The sequence below is a fragment of the Haemorhous mexicanus genome, chromosome 2 (assembly GCF_027477595.1).
Source record: "Haemorhous mexicanus isolate bHaeMex1 chromosome 2, bHaeMex1.pri, whole genome shotgun sequence".
NCBI classification, from domain to species: domain Eukaryota; kingdom Metazoa; phylum Chordata; class Aves; order Passeriformes; family Fringillidae; genus Haemorhous; species Haemorhous mexicanus.
In genome coordinates, this window is record NC_082342.1 from 121,731,844 (window position 1) to 121,750,238 (window position 18,395).

The 18,395-nt window shown below is 52.3% G+C and overlaps 2 protein-coding genes and 1 long non-coding RNA gene across 8 annotated transcripts in view; 2 read left to right on the forward strand and 1 right to left on the reverse strand.

Moving 5' to 3' along the window:
* LOC132324145 (trifunctional purine biosynthetic protein adenosine-3-like) overlaps positions 1–4,058 on the forward strand; it is a 29,519-nt gene extending 25,461 nt beyond the window's left edge. The window contains exons 19-22 of the mRNA XM_059840180.1: positions 99–229; positions 2,223–2,364; positions 3,163–3,278; positions 3,572–4,058. Of these exons, the coding sequence (XP_059696163.1) occupies positions 99–229; positions 2,223–2,364; positions 3,163–3,278; positions 3,572–3,850 (668 nt within the window). The 3' untranslated portion in view covers positions 3,851–4,058. The remainder of the gene's footprint in view (positions 1–98; positions 230–2,222; positions 2,365–3,162; positions 3,279–3,571) is intronic.
* A 37-nt stretch (positions 4,059–4,095) lies between these two features.
* LOC132324146 (uncharacterized) lies at positions 4,096–5,836 on the forward strand. The gene is made up of 2 exons (XR_009485530.1): positions 4,096–5,297; positions 5,498–5,836. It is a non-coding gene; the product is annotated as an uncharacterized LOC132324146 (long non-coding RNA).
* Positions 5,478–18,395, reverse strand: part of GART (phosphoribosylglycinamide formyltransferase, phosphoribosylglycinamide synthetase, phosphoribosylaminoimidazole synthetase) — a 34,315-nt gene continuing 21,397 nt past the window's right edge. For all 6 annotated transcript variants that reach the window (XM_059840178.1, XM_059840174.1, XM_059840173.1 and 3 more), the window contains 11 exons: positions 17,290–17,384; positions 16,271–16,380; positions 15,434–15,632; positions 14,123–14,371; positions 13,645–13,797; positions 12,373–12,576; positions 11,997–12,128; positions 11,305–11,435; positions 9,394–9,535; positions 8,547–8,662; positions 5,478–6,803 (listed from right to left, as the gene is read on the reverse strand). In XM_059840178.1, coding sequence (XP_059696161.1) covers positions 6,621–6,803; positions 8,547–8,662; positions 9,394–9,535; positions 11,305–11,435; positions 11,997–12,128; positions 12,373–12,576; positions 13,645–13,797; positions 14,123–14,371; positions 15,434–15,632; positions 16,271–16,380; positions 17,290–17,384 — 1,714 coding nt within the window. In that variant the 3' untranslated portion in view covers positions 5,478–6,620. The remainder of the gene's footprint in view (positions 6,804–8,546; positions 8,663–9,393; positions 9,536–11,304; positions 11,436–11,996; positions 12,129–12,372; positions 12,577–13,644; positions 13,798–14,122; positions 14,372–15,433; positions 15,633–16,270; positions 16,381–17,289; positions 17,385–18,395) is intronic.

Below are 18,395 nucleotides of genomic sequence, written 5' to 3' on the forward strand. Positions count from 1 at the left end.
TCCAAGGCAGGGCTCAGGGGATTTCCCTGAGGGGAAGGGCTCAGAGGATTGCCCAGGGTGGGTGCTGACTTGTCGCCCCCTCTCTCTCCCCGCTGGAGGCACGGCCCTGCCTGCGCTCATCGGCTCTGCCCGGGAGCCGGGCAGCTGTGCCCAGCTGGTGCTGGTCATCTCCAACAGACCGGGGGTGCAGGAGCTGCGCAGCGCCGCCCGCGCCGGGATCCCCACCCGGGTAAGCGCCGGAAACCGCCGCTCGCCTTGCAGGGTCAAAGGGTTTGTGAAACCTTCACAGGAATTACAGCAAAAGGAGGAAATAAGGGAAAATTGCAGCGCTGGGAACTGCCCTCGTGGCTGCCTACCAGCAGCAGGGGTTCATCTTCAAGCTGGATGCTTTGCCTTTTACAGCCCTGGGGGTTGCCTCAGCCAACCCTGGTCCCTCCCAAAGTCTGTCAGTCAGCTCCTCTTGGCAGTTTTATGGTGGAGACTGCTTTCTTGTACCTTGATTGGAGGTCAGGTGTTGTCATGCCCCCCCCAGCACCAAGCTTTTCCATTCCTGACTCTCCCATGCCAGGGGTGTGTGCAGATGGCTTCTTTGTACCTGTCCTAGACAGCCCGGGCTGTCTGGTGGCAGCAATTGAGGGGGGAAAGGGGCTGTGGGGAGAGCAGAGGACACCTAAACCACAATAACATAACTGTACATCAGTAAAGCTTCTCTTAATATACACACAGGATTCAGCCCTTAATTGCAAGAGCCAATCATCTCATCATCCATCTCTAGCAGTAAGGACACATCCCCTTCTCCTTTCTGTTCCCAGCTGCTGAGCCTGTGGCTGGTCAGGAACTGCTGAAATTCTTGTTGAGCGTTGAAGTTTCACTTCAGTGTGAAACTTCCCCCATGGATGGAGCACAGAGCTGGGAATCTTCACAGGGCTCTGGGGGCTTTTTCCAGCTTGGCAGTGAGTGCTGCATCCCAGAGAAGGGATTTCAATGGATGGTTTGAGTCTGAGATTGCAGCTCATGAGCCTCAAGCTTTGGCTGAAATCAGTCAAACTTCAGGTTCTTTAAAGCACAGGAATGTGTCGTCTCCTGGGTTCATCCCTCCTTAGAATCACAGAATTCCAGACGGCGTTGGGTTGGAGGGACCTTAAATCCCACCCAGTGCCACCCCTGCCATGGCAGGGACACCTCCCACTGTGCCAGGCTGCTCCAGCCCCGTGTCCAGGCTGGCCTTGGGCACTGCCAGGGATCCAGGGGCAGCCCCAGCTGCTCTGGGCACCCTGGGCCAGGGCCTGCCCACCCTGCCAGGGAACAATTCCTCATTGCCAAGATCCCACCCAGCCCTGCCCTCTGGCACTGGGAGCCATTCCCTGGCTCCTGTCCCTCCATCCTTGTCCCCAGTCCCTCTGCAGCTCTCCTGGAGCTTTCTCTTCTCCAGGATGAAAACCTGTGTCTCACATTGTGCCCAGTCCCATGCAAGTTTTCTCCTGCCTTTGGGCCACAAAGCAGCTCTTTGGGACAGGAATTTGTTCTGGCTTGTTCCATAAAAACCCCTGGCAAGGACCACCAGCATTGTCTGAGAACATTCCATTACTTGGGATGTCAAAGGCAGGAACTCTCCCTTCTGACATCAAGTGGGTTTGAGCAGGTGTTTTTACAGCTGTGCACAGATGGAAATAAACTCTGCTACAGGCAGTCCCTGCATGGAAAGGGCTCTGAAGCAGTTTCTTCAGCTCCTGAGTTGGAGTCATGAGATATTTTTCTGTCTAAAAAAAAAGTGATACCAGAATTCACTCACATTTTCACAGGCAAGAGCACAAAGTTTAGTGAACCCCTTGTTTGAAGGTCCTCAGGAGAGTCAGGGATCAGCACTCACCTGGGGGGCTGAAAATGGGAGGTGGGGTAGAGATAAAGGAACTCCTCCTCCTCCTCCCCTTACCCAGAGGGTCTGGCCAATTGACTCCACCACCTCCCTGGGCAACTCATTCCAGTGCCTGACCACTCTGAAAAGGGAAAAATTGTTTCTAATCTCCAATCTGAACCTCCCCTGTGCAATTTAGGGCCATTTCCTCTCACCCTTTCACCTGGGACATGGCAGAAAAGACTGACCCCGCCTCACTGCACCCTCCTTTCAAATCCTGGAGTGGCCTGGATTTAATCTGGTTGGTTCCTCTTTGTTGCCCAAGCAGCTGCTCCCAATCCCACCTTTTGCTGTCTCACTGCCCCAGGTGATTGATCACAAACTGTACGGGAGTCGCTCGGAATTCGACAGCACCATTGACCGAGTCCTGGAGGAATTCTCTGTGGAGCTGATCTGTCTGTCAGGGTTCATGAGAGTTCTGTCCAGCCCTTTTCTCCGAAAATGGAAAGGTAAGGAATCCAGTGTAAAAGAGAAACCAAAGCAGGGGTGGCTGGTCTCACCAGGACTCCACTGTCAGAGTTCCTTGTCCTTCCATTAAATCCCTCAGCCCTGCTGGCACTGCTGACATTGCAGGAAGGAAACCCTGTGCTTCCCTCTGGCACTGGGACTGTGGGAATTCTGGTGTGGGAATTCTGAATATGGGATTCTGCTTCCCTTCCCTCTGGCAGTGGGGCTGTGTTGGGATTCTGGCTGAGGATTGCCAGAGGAACCCCTTGTGCTGCCTCAGCAGTGAGAGAGGGGCAAACTGGGGCTGTGGGGAGGCTCTGTGCCTTCCCCAGGGAAGGAGCTTGGTCCCATCCTTTGTCAGGGAGCTGTGCTGGGGAGTCCTGCTGAACGCAGCCCCTGCAGTTCCCACTCAGAGAAAAATGGGAGGAAGATGGATTTATCCATTCCCAGGAGGGATTTTTCCCCGCTGTGGTGCCCTGCACACCCTGACACAGCTCCGTGTGCGGCCCAAGTGAGTGAGGGGCGAGCAGTGAGTTAGTAAGGGGTGAGCAGTGAGTTAGTGCCAGCTCCTGAGGCCTTGTCCCAGGAGTTACTCACTCACTGACAGCCTGGACAGGCTCCTTTGGGAATGCTGCTGCACCTGTGCTCCTGGAAAAGCAGAATTCCCTCAGAGCAGAGCAGTGATGCTCAGGATTTGCACTGATGATTGCAGCTCATTTTATTTTTAAGGAAATTCAGTTCAAGTTATCTTTTTTTTTTTCCTTTTTTTTTTTTTCTTCTCCTCTCACACTGATGCCCAGGGAAAATTTTGAATGCTTCTCCATCACTTTTTCCACTCATCAAGGATGGGAAAGCCCAACAAGAGCCCCTGGAAAGTGGGTTCAAGGTCTCAGGATGCACTGTGCATTTCGTCCTGGTGAGTGGCCTCAGAACTGGGAAATTAGGAAAATTTGGAAGTTAGGAATTTGCTTTTTTCCTTTTCTTTCTGGGGGCAGAAACAGGCAGAGGTAACCGGTGTGGGAAGGGGTGGGAATCTTGGGATTGTTACCAGTAAAAACCGGGAAGATTTGGGGTTGCTTGAAGCCCTGTCTTCTTCCCTTGCGTTTTGGGGTGGGGTTTTCCCATTTCTCCACCTCCCTGGAGGAGAAGAAATCCTTTCTTCCCTCACAGCCCCAGCCCAGCCCCTTGCCTCTCGCTCTGTGCCCGCAGGAGGAGCCGGGCGCGGGCGCCGCGATCCGCCGGGAGCCGCTGCCCGCGGGGCCCGGGGACACGGAGGCAGCGCTGGGCGAGCGGCTGCAGGAGGCCGAGCTCAGGGCATTCCCCCTGGCCCTGCAGCTCGTGGCCAGCGGGGCCGCATGGCTGGGAGCCCACGGAAGAACGTGCTGGAGGCGGGAGAGCCAGAGGCTGAGCCCCGAGGAGGAGCTGGGACGCGGAGCGGCCTCTCCCGAGGAGCCTCCGGAACGCGAGGGGCTCTGGGGAGGGCCCTGAGGGGCTCTGGGGCCGGTCCTTGAGGGGCTCTGGGGCCGGTCCCTGAGGGGCTCTGGGGAGGGCCCTGAGGGGCTCTGGGGAGGTCCCCGAGGGGCTCTGAGGAGGGTCCTGAGGGGCTCTGGTCAGATCCTTGAGGGGCTCTAGGGCGGACCCTGAGGGGCTCTGGGGAGGGCCCCGAGGGGCTCTGGGGAGGGCCCTGAGGGGCTCTGGGGAGGGCCCCGAGGGGCTCTGGGCAGGTCCTTGAGGGTCTCTGGGCAGGTCCCTGAGGGGCTCTGGACAGGTCCCTGAGGGGCTCTGGGCCTGTCCCTGAGGGGCTCTGGGGCGGACCCCAAGGGGCTCTGGGGCCGGTCCTTGAGGGGCTCTGGGCAGATCCTTGAGGGGCTCCAGGCCTGTCCCTGAGGGGCTCTAGGGCTGACCCCGAGGGTCTCTGGGCAGGTCCTTGAAGGGCTCTGGACAGGTCCCTGAGGGGCCCTGGACAGGTCCTTGAGGGGTTCAGGCTCTGCTCATTTTCCCTCCTCTTCCCTTCTCCATGTGCTTCTCTTGGATGTCTCAGTTTCCCAAGTTTCCCTTCCCAGCCTTTTCCTTGAGATCAGCTTTCATTACACCCCCTTGGAAAATCCATGGTGGGAGCCAGGCTGGCTTTTCAGGTTTGGAATTCCTTCATTCTGTTTTTCAACATGTAAAGGAGAAAATGCGTTACATAGACAGGGTTCGAGCTGTAAAACTGAACTGGTGTTTCCAAGGGGAGTTCATCCTTCCAAGGGATCCATTTCTGTGGCAGAGCAGCAGGAGCTTCCCAGAGTAACCCCAAACAGGACCTGCTGCTGCAAGAGTGGGACAACAAAGTCATGGAGCTGCTGGAGAGAGCCCAGAGGAGCCACAGACCTGCTCCAGAGCTGCAGCCCCTCTGGAGCCAGGCTGGGAGGGCTGGGGGTGCTCACCTGGAGAGGAGCAGCTCCAGGGAGAGCTCAGAGCCCTTGCCAAGGCCTGAAGGGGCTCCAGGAGAGCTGCAGAGGGACTGGGGACAAGGATGGAGGGACAGGAGCCAGGGAATGGCTCCCAGTGCCAGAGGGCAGGGCTGGGTGGGATCTTGGCAATGAGGAATTGTTCCCTGGCAGGGTGGGCAGGGCTGGGATGGAATTCCCAGAGCAGCTGGGGCTGCCCCTGGATCCCTGGCAGTGCCCAAGGCCAGGCTGGACACTGGGGCTGGAGCAGCCTGGCACAGTGGGAGGTGTCCCTGCCATGGCAGGGGTGGCACTGGGTGGGCTCTGAGGTCCTCCCCAACCCAAACCTAGTGTGACTCTGTGAAATCCCATTTCACATCAGGCTCACATAGCAAAATATCAGAATCTGGATCAAGGTTCCAGTGATGGAGATGGAAATTGGATTTGGGACAGATCTCTCTGCTGGCCTCTCTGGCAGGGATCCAGCTGCTCTGATCAATAAGGTGATATTGATTCCCTGCACAGGCAGTGATTTCACCCCTCCAAGTCTTTATTCCCTCTGCCTTCCCTGCCTGGAGCTGTGACCTCCCCACTGACCCACGGCCCCCACCATGTACAGCCCCTTCCCTCCTCTCCCCTACAGCCCTGGGAATCAATTCCAAGGAAATACATGTAGATAGAAATTTTTATTTTAATTTATTAGGCTTTATTTCAAATCCCAAAGGAGAATATGCCAACATGGGAGTACCATCAGGACATCAGAGCCCAGAATAAAATCAGCTTTCTCTGTGTTAAAGGGGAGCTCCAAACCACCTCATCTGCTTTGTGTGTGGGAAACCTGATCCTTTCAGTAAGACCATTAAAATGGTTTCATAACTATATGAAAATATTAAAAGAAAACCACAAGTGTTGAGCTGCACAAAAACCCCAACTGTTTTCCAAATGTTCATAATTCCTGGGTGTCCCTCAGTGTTATTCCAGGTGAAAACACTGGTTCAAGAATAAAGGCACTTCAGAATTCCTGAGAAATGTTTCACAAGGACATATTTTGTGTCTGGTCTTTCTACTCATGTAAAAAAATAAACCCTGAATTTGTGGGAATTCACATGGGAATGCTGCAGAAAAAAGGGGCAGGAGACACTGAATGCTGCTGGCACCTGATGGACAGCAGGGTCAGGGAATTGGAAATGACAGGGTGTGTGAGGGTCTGGGCTGGGTGAGATCCACCACCATCAAACCAGGAAGCAAACAGAGAAAAATCCAATAGCTGGTGTTTGGGGAGGCCCGTTTTTCCTGCTTTGATGAGGTTTTCAGAGTGGAGGTTTCTGCCTTTGTCTGTCTCTTCCATTGCAGTTTCCCTGAGCAGCACTTCCCAACACAAGGAGGGTCCCTGTTAGGGAACAGCCCCGATGGCTGGCAAACAGCTGGACATTCACAGCTGGATATTCACCATATTCCCCACCTGGCAAAAGCGGAACTGAATCCCTCTGCTGGAGACAGGCCACGTGAAAAAGGCTTGTACACTTCCCAGCTGCCAGACCATTGCTTGTGATTTTGCATGGAAGGGTCTCCAGTGTTGTCTCCAGTCCACCCCAGGGCTGCTCAGACCCACCTGGCTGCACTGGGGTTGTCAGGAAAGCGACTGAGAGAACCAAAATGTTGGCCAAGGAAGCGATTAAAATTAGGAAGCACTCACAGGAGCCATTGCTGCACCCTCTGAGAACGGCCCCGAAATTCCCACTGGTGGCTTTCCTGGGATTTGAACCTGGAACCGTGTGAGGCAGGTGAGGGGCAGAGCCCGTGCCAGGCCCTGCTGGAGGCCAGCTCTATTTCCAGTAGATCTTGCCCGCCTCGCCCACGCGCACGGCGCCGCTGGCCACCAGCTGCAGCGCGGCGGGGAAGGCGCGGTGCTCGGCCTCCTTCACCCGCTCGGCCAGCGTGGCCTCCGTGTCCCCCAGCTTCACCGGCACCGCCTCCTGGAAGATGATGGCCCCAGCATCCACCTCCTCCTGCAACAGCGACGGCAGGGTCAGGGCTGGCACGGGAGGGGAGGCCGGGGATGCCTCGGGGATCTGGCAGGAACTGGGATTTGGGCTGGTGGGATGGGGAGAGCAGGTGCTGGGGCTGGCTGTGGTCTGGGAAGGGTTCAGAGAGAGCAGGAGGGAGGCAGAACAGCAGGGAGCAACAATTCTATCCCAGAAAAGCCCATGAGCCAGGGACAGGAGGGGCTGGGCTGGGGAGGACATTCAGTCAGAGGGGGAATGAGCCAAGGGCTGCACGGAGCCAGGACAGGGACCCAGCAGATCTTCCTTGGAACATTGCTGGGGCAGATCCCTGCTGGGCAGGGGCTGTTCCCCAGCAGCTGCCACACAGAGAAACCCCAAGTCATGGCATAGAGAGAAGAATGCAGTTTTCCCCTCTATTGGGAAAAGTGATTCCACACTCTTTTTCCAAGGGAAAGCAAAAATCCTGAGACAGATTCCAGCAGAGGGAGAGGGGAGCCAGAGGAGAGACCTGGGAAGTGACCAAAAGGAAACCAATGATCACTGGCCTGAAAAAATATGGCTCTGAAGCTGAGACATCTCTGCTCTTTCTTCCCTTAGAGTCTGACCAGCATAAATTGTCAAGTTTTTCCTCTGTTCCCATGAACATCAGATCACTCCTTAACAAACCCTGTGCCATTTCCAGTGAGGTTTTTGTTTGTTTGTTTGTTTCTATTTTTTTTCTTTTTCTTGAAAGAAAGAAACAAGGCAGGTTTAGGATAAAACCCAGGAAGTCTGGGCCATGTTTAACAAAGCCTTTGGCTTAGCCAAGGCCTTACATAACTATTCCCCTACTCCAGTGGGTGGAAGGCAGCAGTGGGATGCTTAGGGAAGAAGTTCCCTTAGGGAAAGCTTAAACTCCTGGACAAATTATCCATTTCCATTCCTTCTCCAGAGCTAGCAAACTACAGCACTGTAGGGTCACAAGAAAATCTCCACCTCCAGTGGATACAAAGTTCTGAACACAGAGGGCAGGCAATCAAACACAAGGGTTTAGGGTGCTCCCAGCAGGCTCTGAGGTGAGAATGTTCAAAAGGGGAGGATGCAGAGGGGCAGGAGGGGCAGATGTTCAAAGGGGAGGATGCAGAGGGGCAGGAGGGGCAGATGTTCAAAGGGGAGGATGCAGAGGGGCAGGAGGGGCAGATGTTCAAAGGGGAGGATGCAGAGGGGCAGGAGGGGCAGATGTTCAAAGGGGAGGTTGCAGGGGGGCAGGAGGGGCAGATGTTCAAAGGGGAGGATGCAGAGGGGCAGGAGGGGCAGATGTTCAAAGGGGAGGATGCAGAGGTGCAGCTGTTCAAAGGGGAGGATGCAGAGGGGCAGGAGGGTGCAGATGTTCAAAGGGGAGGTTGCAGAGGGGCAGGGAGGTGCAGATGTTCAAAGGGGAGGATGCAGAGGGGCAGATGTTCAAAGGGAAGGATTGCAGAGGGGCAGGAGGGGCAGATGTTCAAAGGGGAGGATGCAGAGGGGCAGGAGGGTGCAGATGTTCAAAGGGGAGGATGCAGAGGGGCAGGGAGGTGCAGATGTTCAAAGGGGAGGTTGCAGAGGGGCAGGAGGGTGCAGCTGTTCAAGGGGGAGGTTGCAGAGGTGCAGCTGTTCAAAGGGGAGGATGCAGAGGGGCAGGAGGGGCAGATGTTCAAAGGGGAGGATGCAGAGGGGCAGGAGGGGCAGATGTTCAAAGGGGAGGATGCAGAGGGGCAGGAGGGTACTCACAGCCACGAAGTGCACGGTGCAGCCCGTGACCCTGACCCCGGCCTGCAGCACCAGCTTGTGCGCGTGCGCTCCCTTGAAGGACGGCAGCAGGGACGGGTGGATGTTCAGGATTTTCCCTGGGAAAGCAGAGCTGAGGTTATTGGCTTTTAGCACTTTTGGGCTGCTCAAAGGGCCATAACCATCAGAGGAACAAAATCTTTTTTAAAAAGGATTTTTCACCAGTTTTGAAGATGCCAGCAGCCAGTCAGCCCCAAGTGCTGTGGTGTCTGTGTCTGAATTAGCAGAGTGCAGTTACAATTAATGGCTGAACACATTTCCCCAGGGATTAATAATGACTAATTGGCTGATGTAGCTGTCCCTTCCCTCAGCACTTTGTCCTTCTTTGATCACAAAATCATTTAGGCTGGCAAAGCCCTCCCAGCCCAGGGAGTGCCAGCTGTGCCCCATGGCCACCCTGTCCCCAGCCCAGAGCACTCAGTGCCACCTCCAGGGGACACCTGCAGGGATGGGCACTGCAGAGCTCCCTGGGCAGCCCCTGCCAAGGCCTGAGCACCCTTTCCTTTTAAAAGATATTTTCTAAGAAATCAAAGGCTACCAGACCTGTGCTTGTCCTTGGCTTCCTTCAGCCTCTGCACAGGTGCACTGCCTTTCCCTCTCATCCTTTTCCTTGCAAGATGGGAAGAGTCTGTGGAATAATCCTAGGATGATTTCACAGAATCCCAGGATGGGCAGGGTTGGAAGGGGACCTTGAAGATCACCGTGTTTAATCTGGTGCCCTCTCTCTTTTTCCTGGTGACAACCCCTGAAATGCCTTGGTGCACATGCACAGCCCCCCAGCTGTGCTCACCTTCCCATTTCTTGACAAAAGGACCCGAGAGGATGCGCATGAAGCCGGCCAGGCAGATCAGCTCCACCGAGAACTCCTCCAGGACTTTGTCCACGGCGCTGTCGAACTCCGTGCGGCTCTGGTACCTCGTGTGCTCCACCACCTGGGGCAGCCCAAAACACAGAACAGGGATGTGCTGGCAGTTCCAGCAGGAGGAACAGCTCCTCAGTGCCCAGCTGACAGACAGAGTGGAGCCTGTGCTCCTCCCCACAGAGAGGGAGCAGTGGAACAAACAAGTTTGGCTTCATAAGGCCACGGCTCTCGAGCCCATGGGACACCCTACATGGATCTGTAGGGTGACCCATGGAACACCCTACAAATGCAGGGCTTTAAGCCATCCTGAAGTCTTCCATAGATTTTCACCCACTTTGAGGCCTCTGGCAGTCATAAGCAGTTGAATCTTGGCAAAAACTGTACCAGCAAATCTTGGAAAAAAGGCTGCTCACAAACTCCTAAACCAGCCCCTACCCCATAATCATGGAATCCCAGAATCCCAGAATGGTTTGGGTGGGAAGGGACCTCAAATCCCATCCAGTGCCACCCCTGCCATGGCAGGGACACCTCCCACTGTGCCAGGCTGCTCCAGTCCCAGTGTCCAGCCTGGCCTTGGGCACTGCCAGGGATCCAGGGGCAGCCCCAGCTGCTCTGGGCACCCTGGGCCAGGGCCTGCCCACCCTGCCAGGGAACAATTCCTCATTGCCAGGATCCCACCCAGCCCTGCCCTCTGGCACTGGGAGCCATTCCCTGGCTCCTGTCCCTCCATCCTTGTCCCCAGTCCCTCTGCAGCTCTCCTGGAGCCCCTTCAGGCCCTGCCAGGGGCTCTGAGCTCTCCCTTCTCCAGGTGAGCACCCTCAGCTCTCCCAGCCTGAGCTCTGTGTTTTCCATCCAGGATATAGCCCCTGATTTAAGCCTTACCTAACTTAGAGCACCCAGTCTTCAACAGAAGCACCTGTTAATGGCCACCAGAGTCACAGGGGTGGTTTAGGGAAAGCCAGGGCTGCTCAGGTGACAGGGACAGCAGGCACTGGGCACAGAGCCCAGCCCAGCCCTGAGCTGAACCAGCCCCTGTCCCTGTGCCTGTCCCACCCCTCCCTCCCCCGCTGAGCCCCCAGGGCCATCAGCTCTCCCACACTGTTTCTTTCCTGATAAAAACCTTGGGGTTGGCACTGGATGGCTTTCAGGTCCTTTCCCAGCCAAGCCAGTCTGTGATTCTCTTGTTCTTCACACCACACTTCCCGTGTGCCCTTTGTGTCCTCCCAAGGAGGAGCTGCAGCACCAGCACAGATCCCAGCACCAATACAGGAGCAAAACTCTGGGCCCCAATTTCCCTGGGTCTGTATTCAGCAGTGAACAGTGACTGTAAAAGGTTTCTAAGTGACAACAGGATCATTTCAGGTCTGCAACACAAAGGCAAGGCACACAAAATCCATGGAAGCTCAGGGAGCGCTGGGAATGATTCCTGGAGAGCCTGAGGCAATACCCAGGGAGTGAGAGCAAGGCCCCACTGAGTGTGACCTCTCTATTCCATTCAAATGAACCACCAGGTCATTTTAAAATTAAATTCACATAAAACAGATTGGTACTTCAGTGTCAATGCCCTAAAGTCAAGCAATTGACAAAGCTTAAGCTGTAACTGAAAGTTTTATGCTGGTTTAATGCATAAAACTGTTCCCAAAGTATCAGGATTGCTGGCAGAGAAGGAGAAAAGGAAGGATTTTGCTGTCAGGTACTTTCCCCTAGGCACAAGCTCACAACAGACCAAAAGAAAAGCCAAGGCTCCCTACCAGCCCCTGTGTTAGCCCCTAAAACTCACCAGCACCTTCCTGCTGGAGTCCCAGCCAGTGGTGGCTGATTACAAAAGGAAATGCTCACCCTTGTAGGAATCCCAGCTCTCTCAGCTTTCCTCAGCCCCTCCACACCAGGTTTGTTGGAGATAACCAGAACTATCTGTGCATAGCTGGTGTCTTTCTTCGTGCTGTTGATGAGGGCTTCCAGGTTTGTGCCTGGGGGAGAGAGAATAGCTCATGGACACTGAGAATAAATAGAGGGAACAGCTGGAAGAAGTTTTAAATAAGCAGCACTGTGGGGGAGACCAAACCAAACAGCTCTGATGAAACATTAATCCTTTTTTAATTGATTTGCTGGGAGCTGATTCAGACAGCTGAAGGCCTTTCCTGGCAGCTGCACTTGGAAACTGTAATTTATAGCACTGGATTGGTGGCCTCAGTGATTGGGAATACTGGAAATAGAATAGTTGGAGTGCCTACATGGCAAGAAGAAATTCTGATCTGTCTGTGAAATGATGCTGCTGTTCCTACAGGGACCAGAGTGGGAGCCTGAGTCTGGACACGTGCAGAGGTTTGGAGATAAGCTGAACACTGGAGCAATTCCCAGTTTGCAGCAGAAGTTAAAAGAGGTTTGTGACTGTCATCAATCCAAGCACATCTCTCCTGCCTGCTAGAAGCCTACCAGAGTGCCCATGGAGAACTGCAAGGATTTTAAATCCAAGCTCAAGTTCCCTTCTCCACAGTCTGGATTCCAGGGTAGCAAAGTGCAGAACTCACCTGTTCCAGAGATGAGGACAGCAACCTTCATTTTGCCTGTCTGGATCTTGCCCTGGATGTGGCTCTGCACACACAGGGACCTGTTTGCTTGCAGGGCCCGATGGAGATTGAGGACTTTAACGCTGTCAGAGCCTGAGCAGGTACAAGGAAAAACCCAAAAACCAGCAAAACCAAGTATCAGTAAAGGGAGACACAGAGAGAGGAGAAAAGCACCCATGGAAAGATTAATGAGCTGTCAGTTCAATACCCCCACAAAAAAGTCAGGGAGGTGCCAGTGAAGAGGTTTTCACCTCATGGAGACTCAGAAACAAGAGAATTCCCCTCTGCTCTTTCTTTCTGCTGATTTCCCCCCCAAGGAAGATCAAGCTGCAAGAACCTTTTTGTAGGGGCACCACTTTGCCGATGAGCCAGGCGGTCTCGTGTCCCTGGATGTCCCTGAGGACCTGCTGGGCCATCTCCTTCTGAACCACCAGCACTGCCCCAACCCCACAGTTGAAGGTCCGAGCCATCTCCTCCTCAGAGAGGTTCCCTTCCTTGTGGAGCCAGCAAAAGATTTCAGGGATCTTCCAGGTGAGAGCATCTGAAGAGAATTGGAAATACAGATCAAGAGTGGACATTACTGCCAATGGACTACAATTATTGGGGTGTTAAGAGGGAAAATCTGTCACAAAAATCCCCCACTGCCCCAGTTCCAACCAGGTGAGGATGATTTACAGCAGCACAAAAATGCTTCTGGACACGGCACTGGAAAGGAATTCCAAGGACGGGAAATTTCTTCCTTGTCATGTTCTCTCCCAATTTCAGATTCATGGAATCACAGAATGGTTTGGGTGGGAAGAGACCTTAAATCCTCATTGCCAAGATCCCACCCAGCCCTGCCCTCTGGCACTGGGAGCCATTCCCTGGCTCCTGTCCCTCCATCCTTGTCCCCAGTCCCTCTGCAGCTCTCCTGGAGCCCCTTCAGGCCCTGCCAGGGCTCTGAGTTCTCCCTGGAGCTGCTCCTCTCCTGGCTGGACATTCCCAGCTCTCCCAGGCTGGCTCCAAGCAGAGGTGCATATACACATAAATTATCAGAGGACAAGTGGAAAATGATTTATGTGCAGTTCATGAGTCCAGAACTCACTATTAATTCCTTATTTTACTGTACAACCCCGTGAGCTCTCACACCCTGTGGCAGCCATTTCCCTTTCCATGCCTCACCTTCCCCAGCAGTGAAACCCCTTTCCAGCACACCTGAGGGGAGAGTGCTGAGGATTAATGAAGACAAACAGCAGGAGCTGTCCCTGAGCTCACAACCGCCTCTGAATGCTAATTGAAAACTTCATGAGTATCATTTAATTAGCAATAATTTCATAGGGAATTGCAAATGGTGACAGCTGACTTGGGACTGCTGGTAAGGTTGTTTTCTTTTTGCAAGTGTCCTATGAAATCCAATCCCAAACACCCCCAGGGGAAGGAATTCAATGGGGAGCAGTCTTTCCACTGCAAAGAGTTTTGACTGGCTCTGGTTCAGCCACAAGGAAAAACTCAAACATTTCTAGACAGACAAGTCCAACTCCTACAGCACAGATCAGCTGGTGTGGCCCCAGGTTTCCACAGGAAGCCACATTAAGGGGAGGATTTTTCCACAGCTTTCCTTCTCTCTCACCTAAAACGACACCCAAGGACTCTGGGAGAACTCTGGGGATGTTTTCCAGCAGGCCCCCTCCAGTGATGTGGGCGTAGGCTTTGACGTGGCCCGAGCGCAGCACAGGCAGCAGGGTCTTGCTGTAGAGCTTGGTTGGGGTTAACAGGAGCTCTCCTGCCCAGGGGAGAGGGAAAAAGCATGGAGAGAAATGGGAATCAATACAAAATGGGGGAAATCTCAAAATAGCAATTTGGATACTAATGAGCATTGTACTAGAGAGAAACACAAAGTTCTACCTTTTTAATTTTAGCCCACAATTAATTATTTATCCCCCTCCCTTTGTTTCTTCCCTGCACATGTGACTCCCAGGAAAAGAAGAAGATAAAAACACCCTAAAGATGGAATGATTTTTCTTTTTTTGGTGCCGGAGAAAAGTTTCAAAGGCCCAGCCAAAATAACTGTGCCAGCTGTTGGGAGGAAGCTCAGGAGGAAGCAGTACCCAGAGTCTGATCCCCGGAGACACCGACGCGGGAGGAGAAATCCAGGGAGGACTTCTCCACGATCTTCCTGACGAGGCTGAAGCCGTTGCTGTGGACCCCAGAAGATGCCACCCCAATGACCACGTCCCCCTCAGTGATCCTGTCCAGCTGGGGCAGCATCTGCCCTCTCTCCACGGCCCCCACGGCGAAGCCGGCCAGGTCGTACTCGCCGGGGGGATACATCCCCGGCATCTCGGCCGTTTCTCCTCCTGGGGACCAAAAACACAGCAAAGAGGTGCTGAAAAGGCCTGGCTTTAATCGTGGAATCCCAGAATGGTTTGGCTTGGAAGGGATTTTAAAGCTCATCTCATTCCTGGATAAGTTTGGAAGGGATTTTAAAGTTCATCTCATTGCACCCTGGCAGGGACACCTCCCACTGTGCCAGGCTGCTCCCAGCCCCAGTGTCCAGCCTGGCCTTGGGCACTGCCAGGGATCCAGGGGCAGCCCCAGCTGCTCTGGGTAAAATCCTGCCTTTTTCTCTCCTCTTCCCACTTTTCACTCCCTGCCCTGTGCTCCAGCTTCAGCTGCTTTTTTCAGTCCTGGGCTTTCAGCTGTATTTAATAAGGGCTGGATCAAGTGGAGGATGGAGAAGTTCTTGGCCACCCAGCACTTAAATTCACAGTTAATTGTGCTAGGCACAATTAAAACCAGGCAAGAGATGAGCCCTCACGCCCTCACTGTCAGGGGGGTGATGAGTTAAATTTGTTGAGCTGAAGGTTCAGCTCTTGCAGAAAGGCCTGTGGAGTTTGAAAGTCTTGAACTGGAAATAAAAATCTTGACGTTTTGGTGGTTTCATCACAAGGTCTCACCTAACACAGACCTTGCTGCAGCATGAATGGGGTGATTATATTTGATAAATGCAGAGAACACCTTAAAACAAACATAAAGCTGACCAACAGTTCATGCAGGAAAAAAAGTAAATCAGGGCATAAAGAGCTTCTTGTTTAAAGCTTATAAACAGACTCAAAATGACACCCACTGAGAAAGGACTTGTGTTCCTAACTTCCCTAAAATTTGGAAAAAAGGACAGAACCTTTTCTCAAAATCTAACCTAAATCTGTCTCTAAAACTAATCTAAATTTAACCTAAAATTTTAAAGTACTGTCTCCTTCCACTGTGATTCCGACCAAGTTCCCTGAAAGCAAAGACATGGAACACTTTGCTTTTTTACTCCTCCCAGATTTTTCCACAGAGTAGGAAACCAGCTACATTCAAACCATCTAAAAGACCTTGCAGAAGATTTTTCAGATCCCCCTGGGAAGTGCTCCTACCCAAAAGAGCACATCCAGCTTTCCTGCAGGCATCAGCAATTCCTGCAATGACGCCCTGAGCCACTTCCACGTCGAGTCTGCCACAGGCAAAATAATCCAGGAAGAAGAGGGGCTCAGCTCCCTGGGCCAGGATGTCATTGACACACATGGCCACCAGGTCCTGCCCGATGGTGTCGTGTTTCTGGCACTCCTGAGCAATCTGCAAGACACAGGAGAAGCCTGGGATCAGCTCTGGGTCCCTGGAGCACAGGCAGGGTCTGCAAGGGACTGAAATCAGGAGCAGAGTCTGTGAGCAATGGACCAGAATCCCTCCAGGTGCTCTTTGAGGAGCAGCTTTGTTTATTATCCTCTCCTAACTCTCTGCAGGAATTATTCCTGTCTCCACTGGCAAACCCAAAAGGCACTGAGAGCAAACTGTGTTGCAAAAGGGTTTCCTTGCACCCCTAACACAACAGCAAACCTGGGATTAAATGTTTTTCCCCACCAATAAGCCTTTTTTGAGGGTGGAGATGCTGCCTTTGTGAAACAAGATTCCTCTTTTATTCTTAATATTTAAAACCCAGTTATTTTAGGCATCTTATCAACTTCTGGTATTTACTGATGATATTATCATATCAACTTCTGATAGTTGATACCATATCAGTTGATATTATCAGATATCAGCATATCTGGTTACTTACAGGTATTTTATTCCTTTGCCTGAAGAAGGGCAATTTCAGTTTCCATCCCCTTTTTAGAAAGACCAATAGGTATTTTTCCAAGACAACTGCTATTTTCTGACAGAACCTTTTCCCTTCTATGCTGTTTTTCCTTCTTTGGTGTGGAGTTCCACCTTACCTTGAGTTTGGTGCCGACGCCGTCGGTTCCAGACACCAGGATGGGATCTCTGTAACCAGCTGCTTTCAGGTCAAAGAGCCCAGCAAACCCTCCAAGCTCTGCATTGCAGCCTGCCAGCCAGGAAAAGGAGAAACAGCCCAGCTTTACTCCCAGGGGCTTCTCCAGCATCTCCACCACAAATGCTCTCCAAGGTTTGGCAACTCGACTTTGCTTTGTCACCAGGAAACTTTTCCCTGCCTTTTAGAAGCTCTTCACGGAGGAGCTCCTAATCTGCTTAGGTTGGCTTTGCCTTTTTAATTTATCATTAGCCTAAGCCTAAAAAACCCCAACTTTGTGACTGAGCAGTCAGTAATTCCTGGAACTGGGAGATTTCCCCCTTGCACTAAGTGTTCCTGTGAAACACAGGAGGAATTGGGGTAAGATTGTTGTACTGGTGTGAGAATATCTCTAGTTTTCCCTCTATGGATATCTGACTTCATTAGAAGGTTCTCAGTTCATTTGAAATAAAAGAGCCACTTCATAAATGCATATTTTAAATCTGTCTGAAGAATTACTAGGATTTGCTAGAGCAAGATATGCCTGAACCCCAAAACTGAGGATGAATCAATGCTGATTCAACCAAGCAAAAGAGGTGAGTTCCACATCTATCTCAGGAATTCTACATCTCATAACCTTTCTGAACATTCATCCCCCCAAATGATGGGGCTCACTGTGCAAGAAATAATAATCCATGGAATCAAACTCAGTACTTAATGGTGACATTTTTGCTTGCATTTATCCTTACACAGTGCTGAAGTGTGCTCTCTAACACTCCTGGCATTCAGGAGATGGAGTTTAGAGCCATTTGGGGGTTAAAAGCTGTGCATTTGCAACAAAATCACAGGCCTTTGCTCACCACAGGTTTTCTTGTGTCATCTAGAAACAGGCAGGACACATAAAGATGAGCTTTTCATCAAGATCAGCTGGTAAACCTCACTGCCAAAAGTGACCAAAGCAGGAGCAGAAGGTTCTTGTCTTACCTGACCTTGATGTGGCTGCAGCAAAGGGTTTGATCTTCTGCACCAAAGTGTTCCCTGCTTCAATGTCCACCCCACTGTTCTTGTAAGTCAGTCCTCTGGAAGAGTGGGGAGAAATGGGATGGCAGCTGATTACTGAATGTATTTTCAAATAATATTTACTTCTTTACATCCCTGAGTGGGTGAACTGTGCAGAATCCCATCCTGCTGCCTGAGGAGGCACTGCCAGGAGCAGTAGGTGGACAATTCCAGAGTTTTAAAGATGCTAGCAGAGCATTGGGATCATACAGTCAAATCCCAAAATAAAACCAACAACTAAACCCCTGACAACAAGGTAACACAGGCAGCACAGAGCTGATTCTGCAGGGTTTGAATCCACACAGAATCCACACAGCCCATGGAGTCCCAGCTGTGGCTGATCCCCACCTTGTCCCCAGCCCAGAGCTCTGAGTGCCACCTCCAGGCCTTGAGGTGTCAGTGGGAAAGCTCCAACCCAACCCAAGCTCAGAAATGCACGGCTGGGACAGAGCAGGACTGAGCTCAAGTCACTTTTCCACCCAGGAGGGGAATCAATAAGCCCCAGGATCCTTCCAGGGCTTTACAGCTGCAGCTTTAAGGTTGCCTCTCCTTGTCACTGCCATGATCCCAGCTCAGAAGCAGCCATGCCTTTCTTACTTCAATGGGCTTTCTATTAAAGAATATAAAATAGATTTCCTTCAAAAGACCCAGGTTCCTGAGGTGGGGCTCAGCAATCTAGAGATGTCTGCAAGCTCTGGGTGGGGTTTATGTAAGAGCAACACCCTGGTACAAACTGGTGTCACCTGTGTGTCCCCACAGCTCCCTGGGACACGAAGCACCAGCTCATGTTTACAGAAGGACCTTTCCATTTTGGGGACAGGGATTTAATGACTTTTCACTCCAGCAAACACAGCTCGTGCCAGCTGAGCAGTTGTTATTCCCAGGCTGTCAATGGCATGAACCAGGTGCATCCCTATTTTAGATCCATCCCTGTTTTCTCTCTCCTATGGATGGGATTCAGCCTGAAGTTTAAATTCCAAGGGTGTTGATTAACAAGGACAAATACAACCAAACAACTGAAATCCATTTAG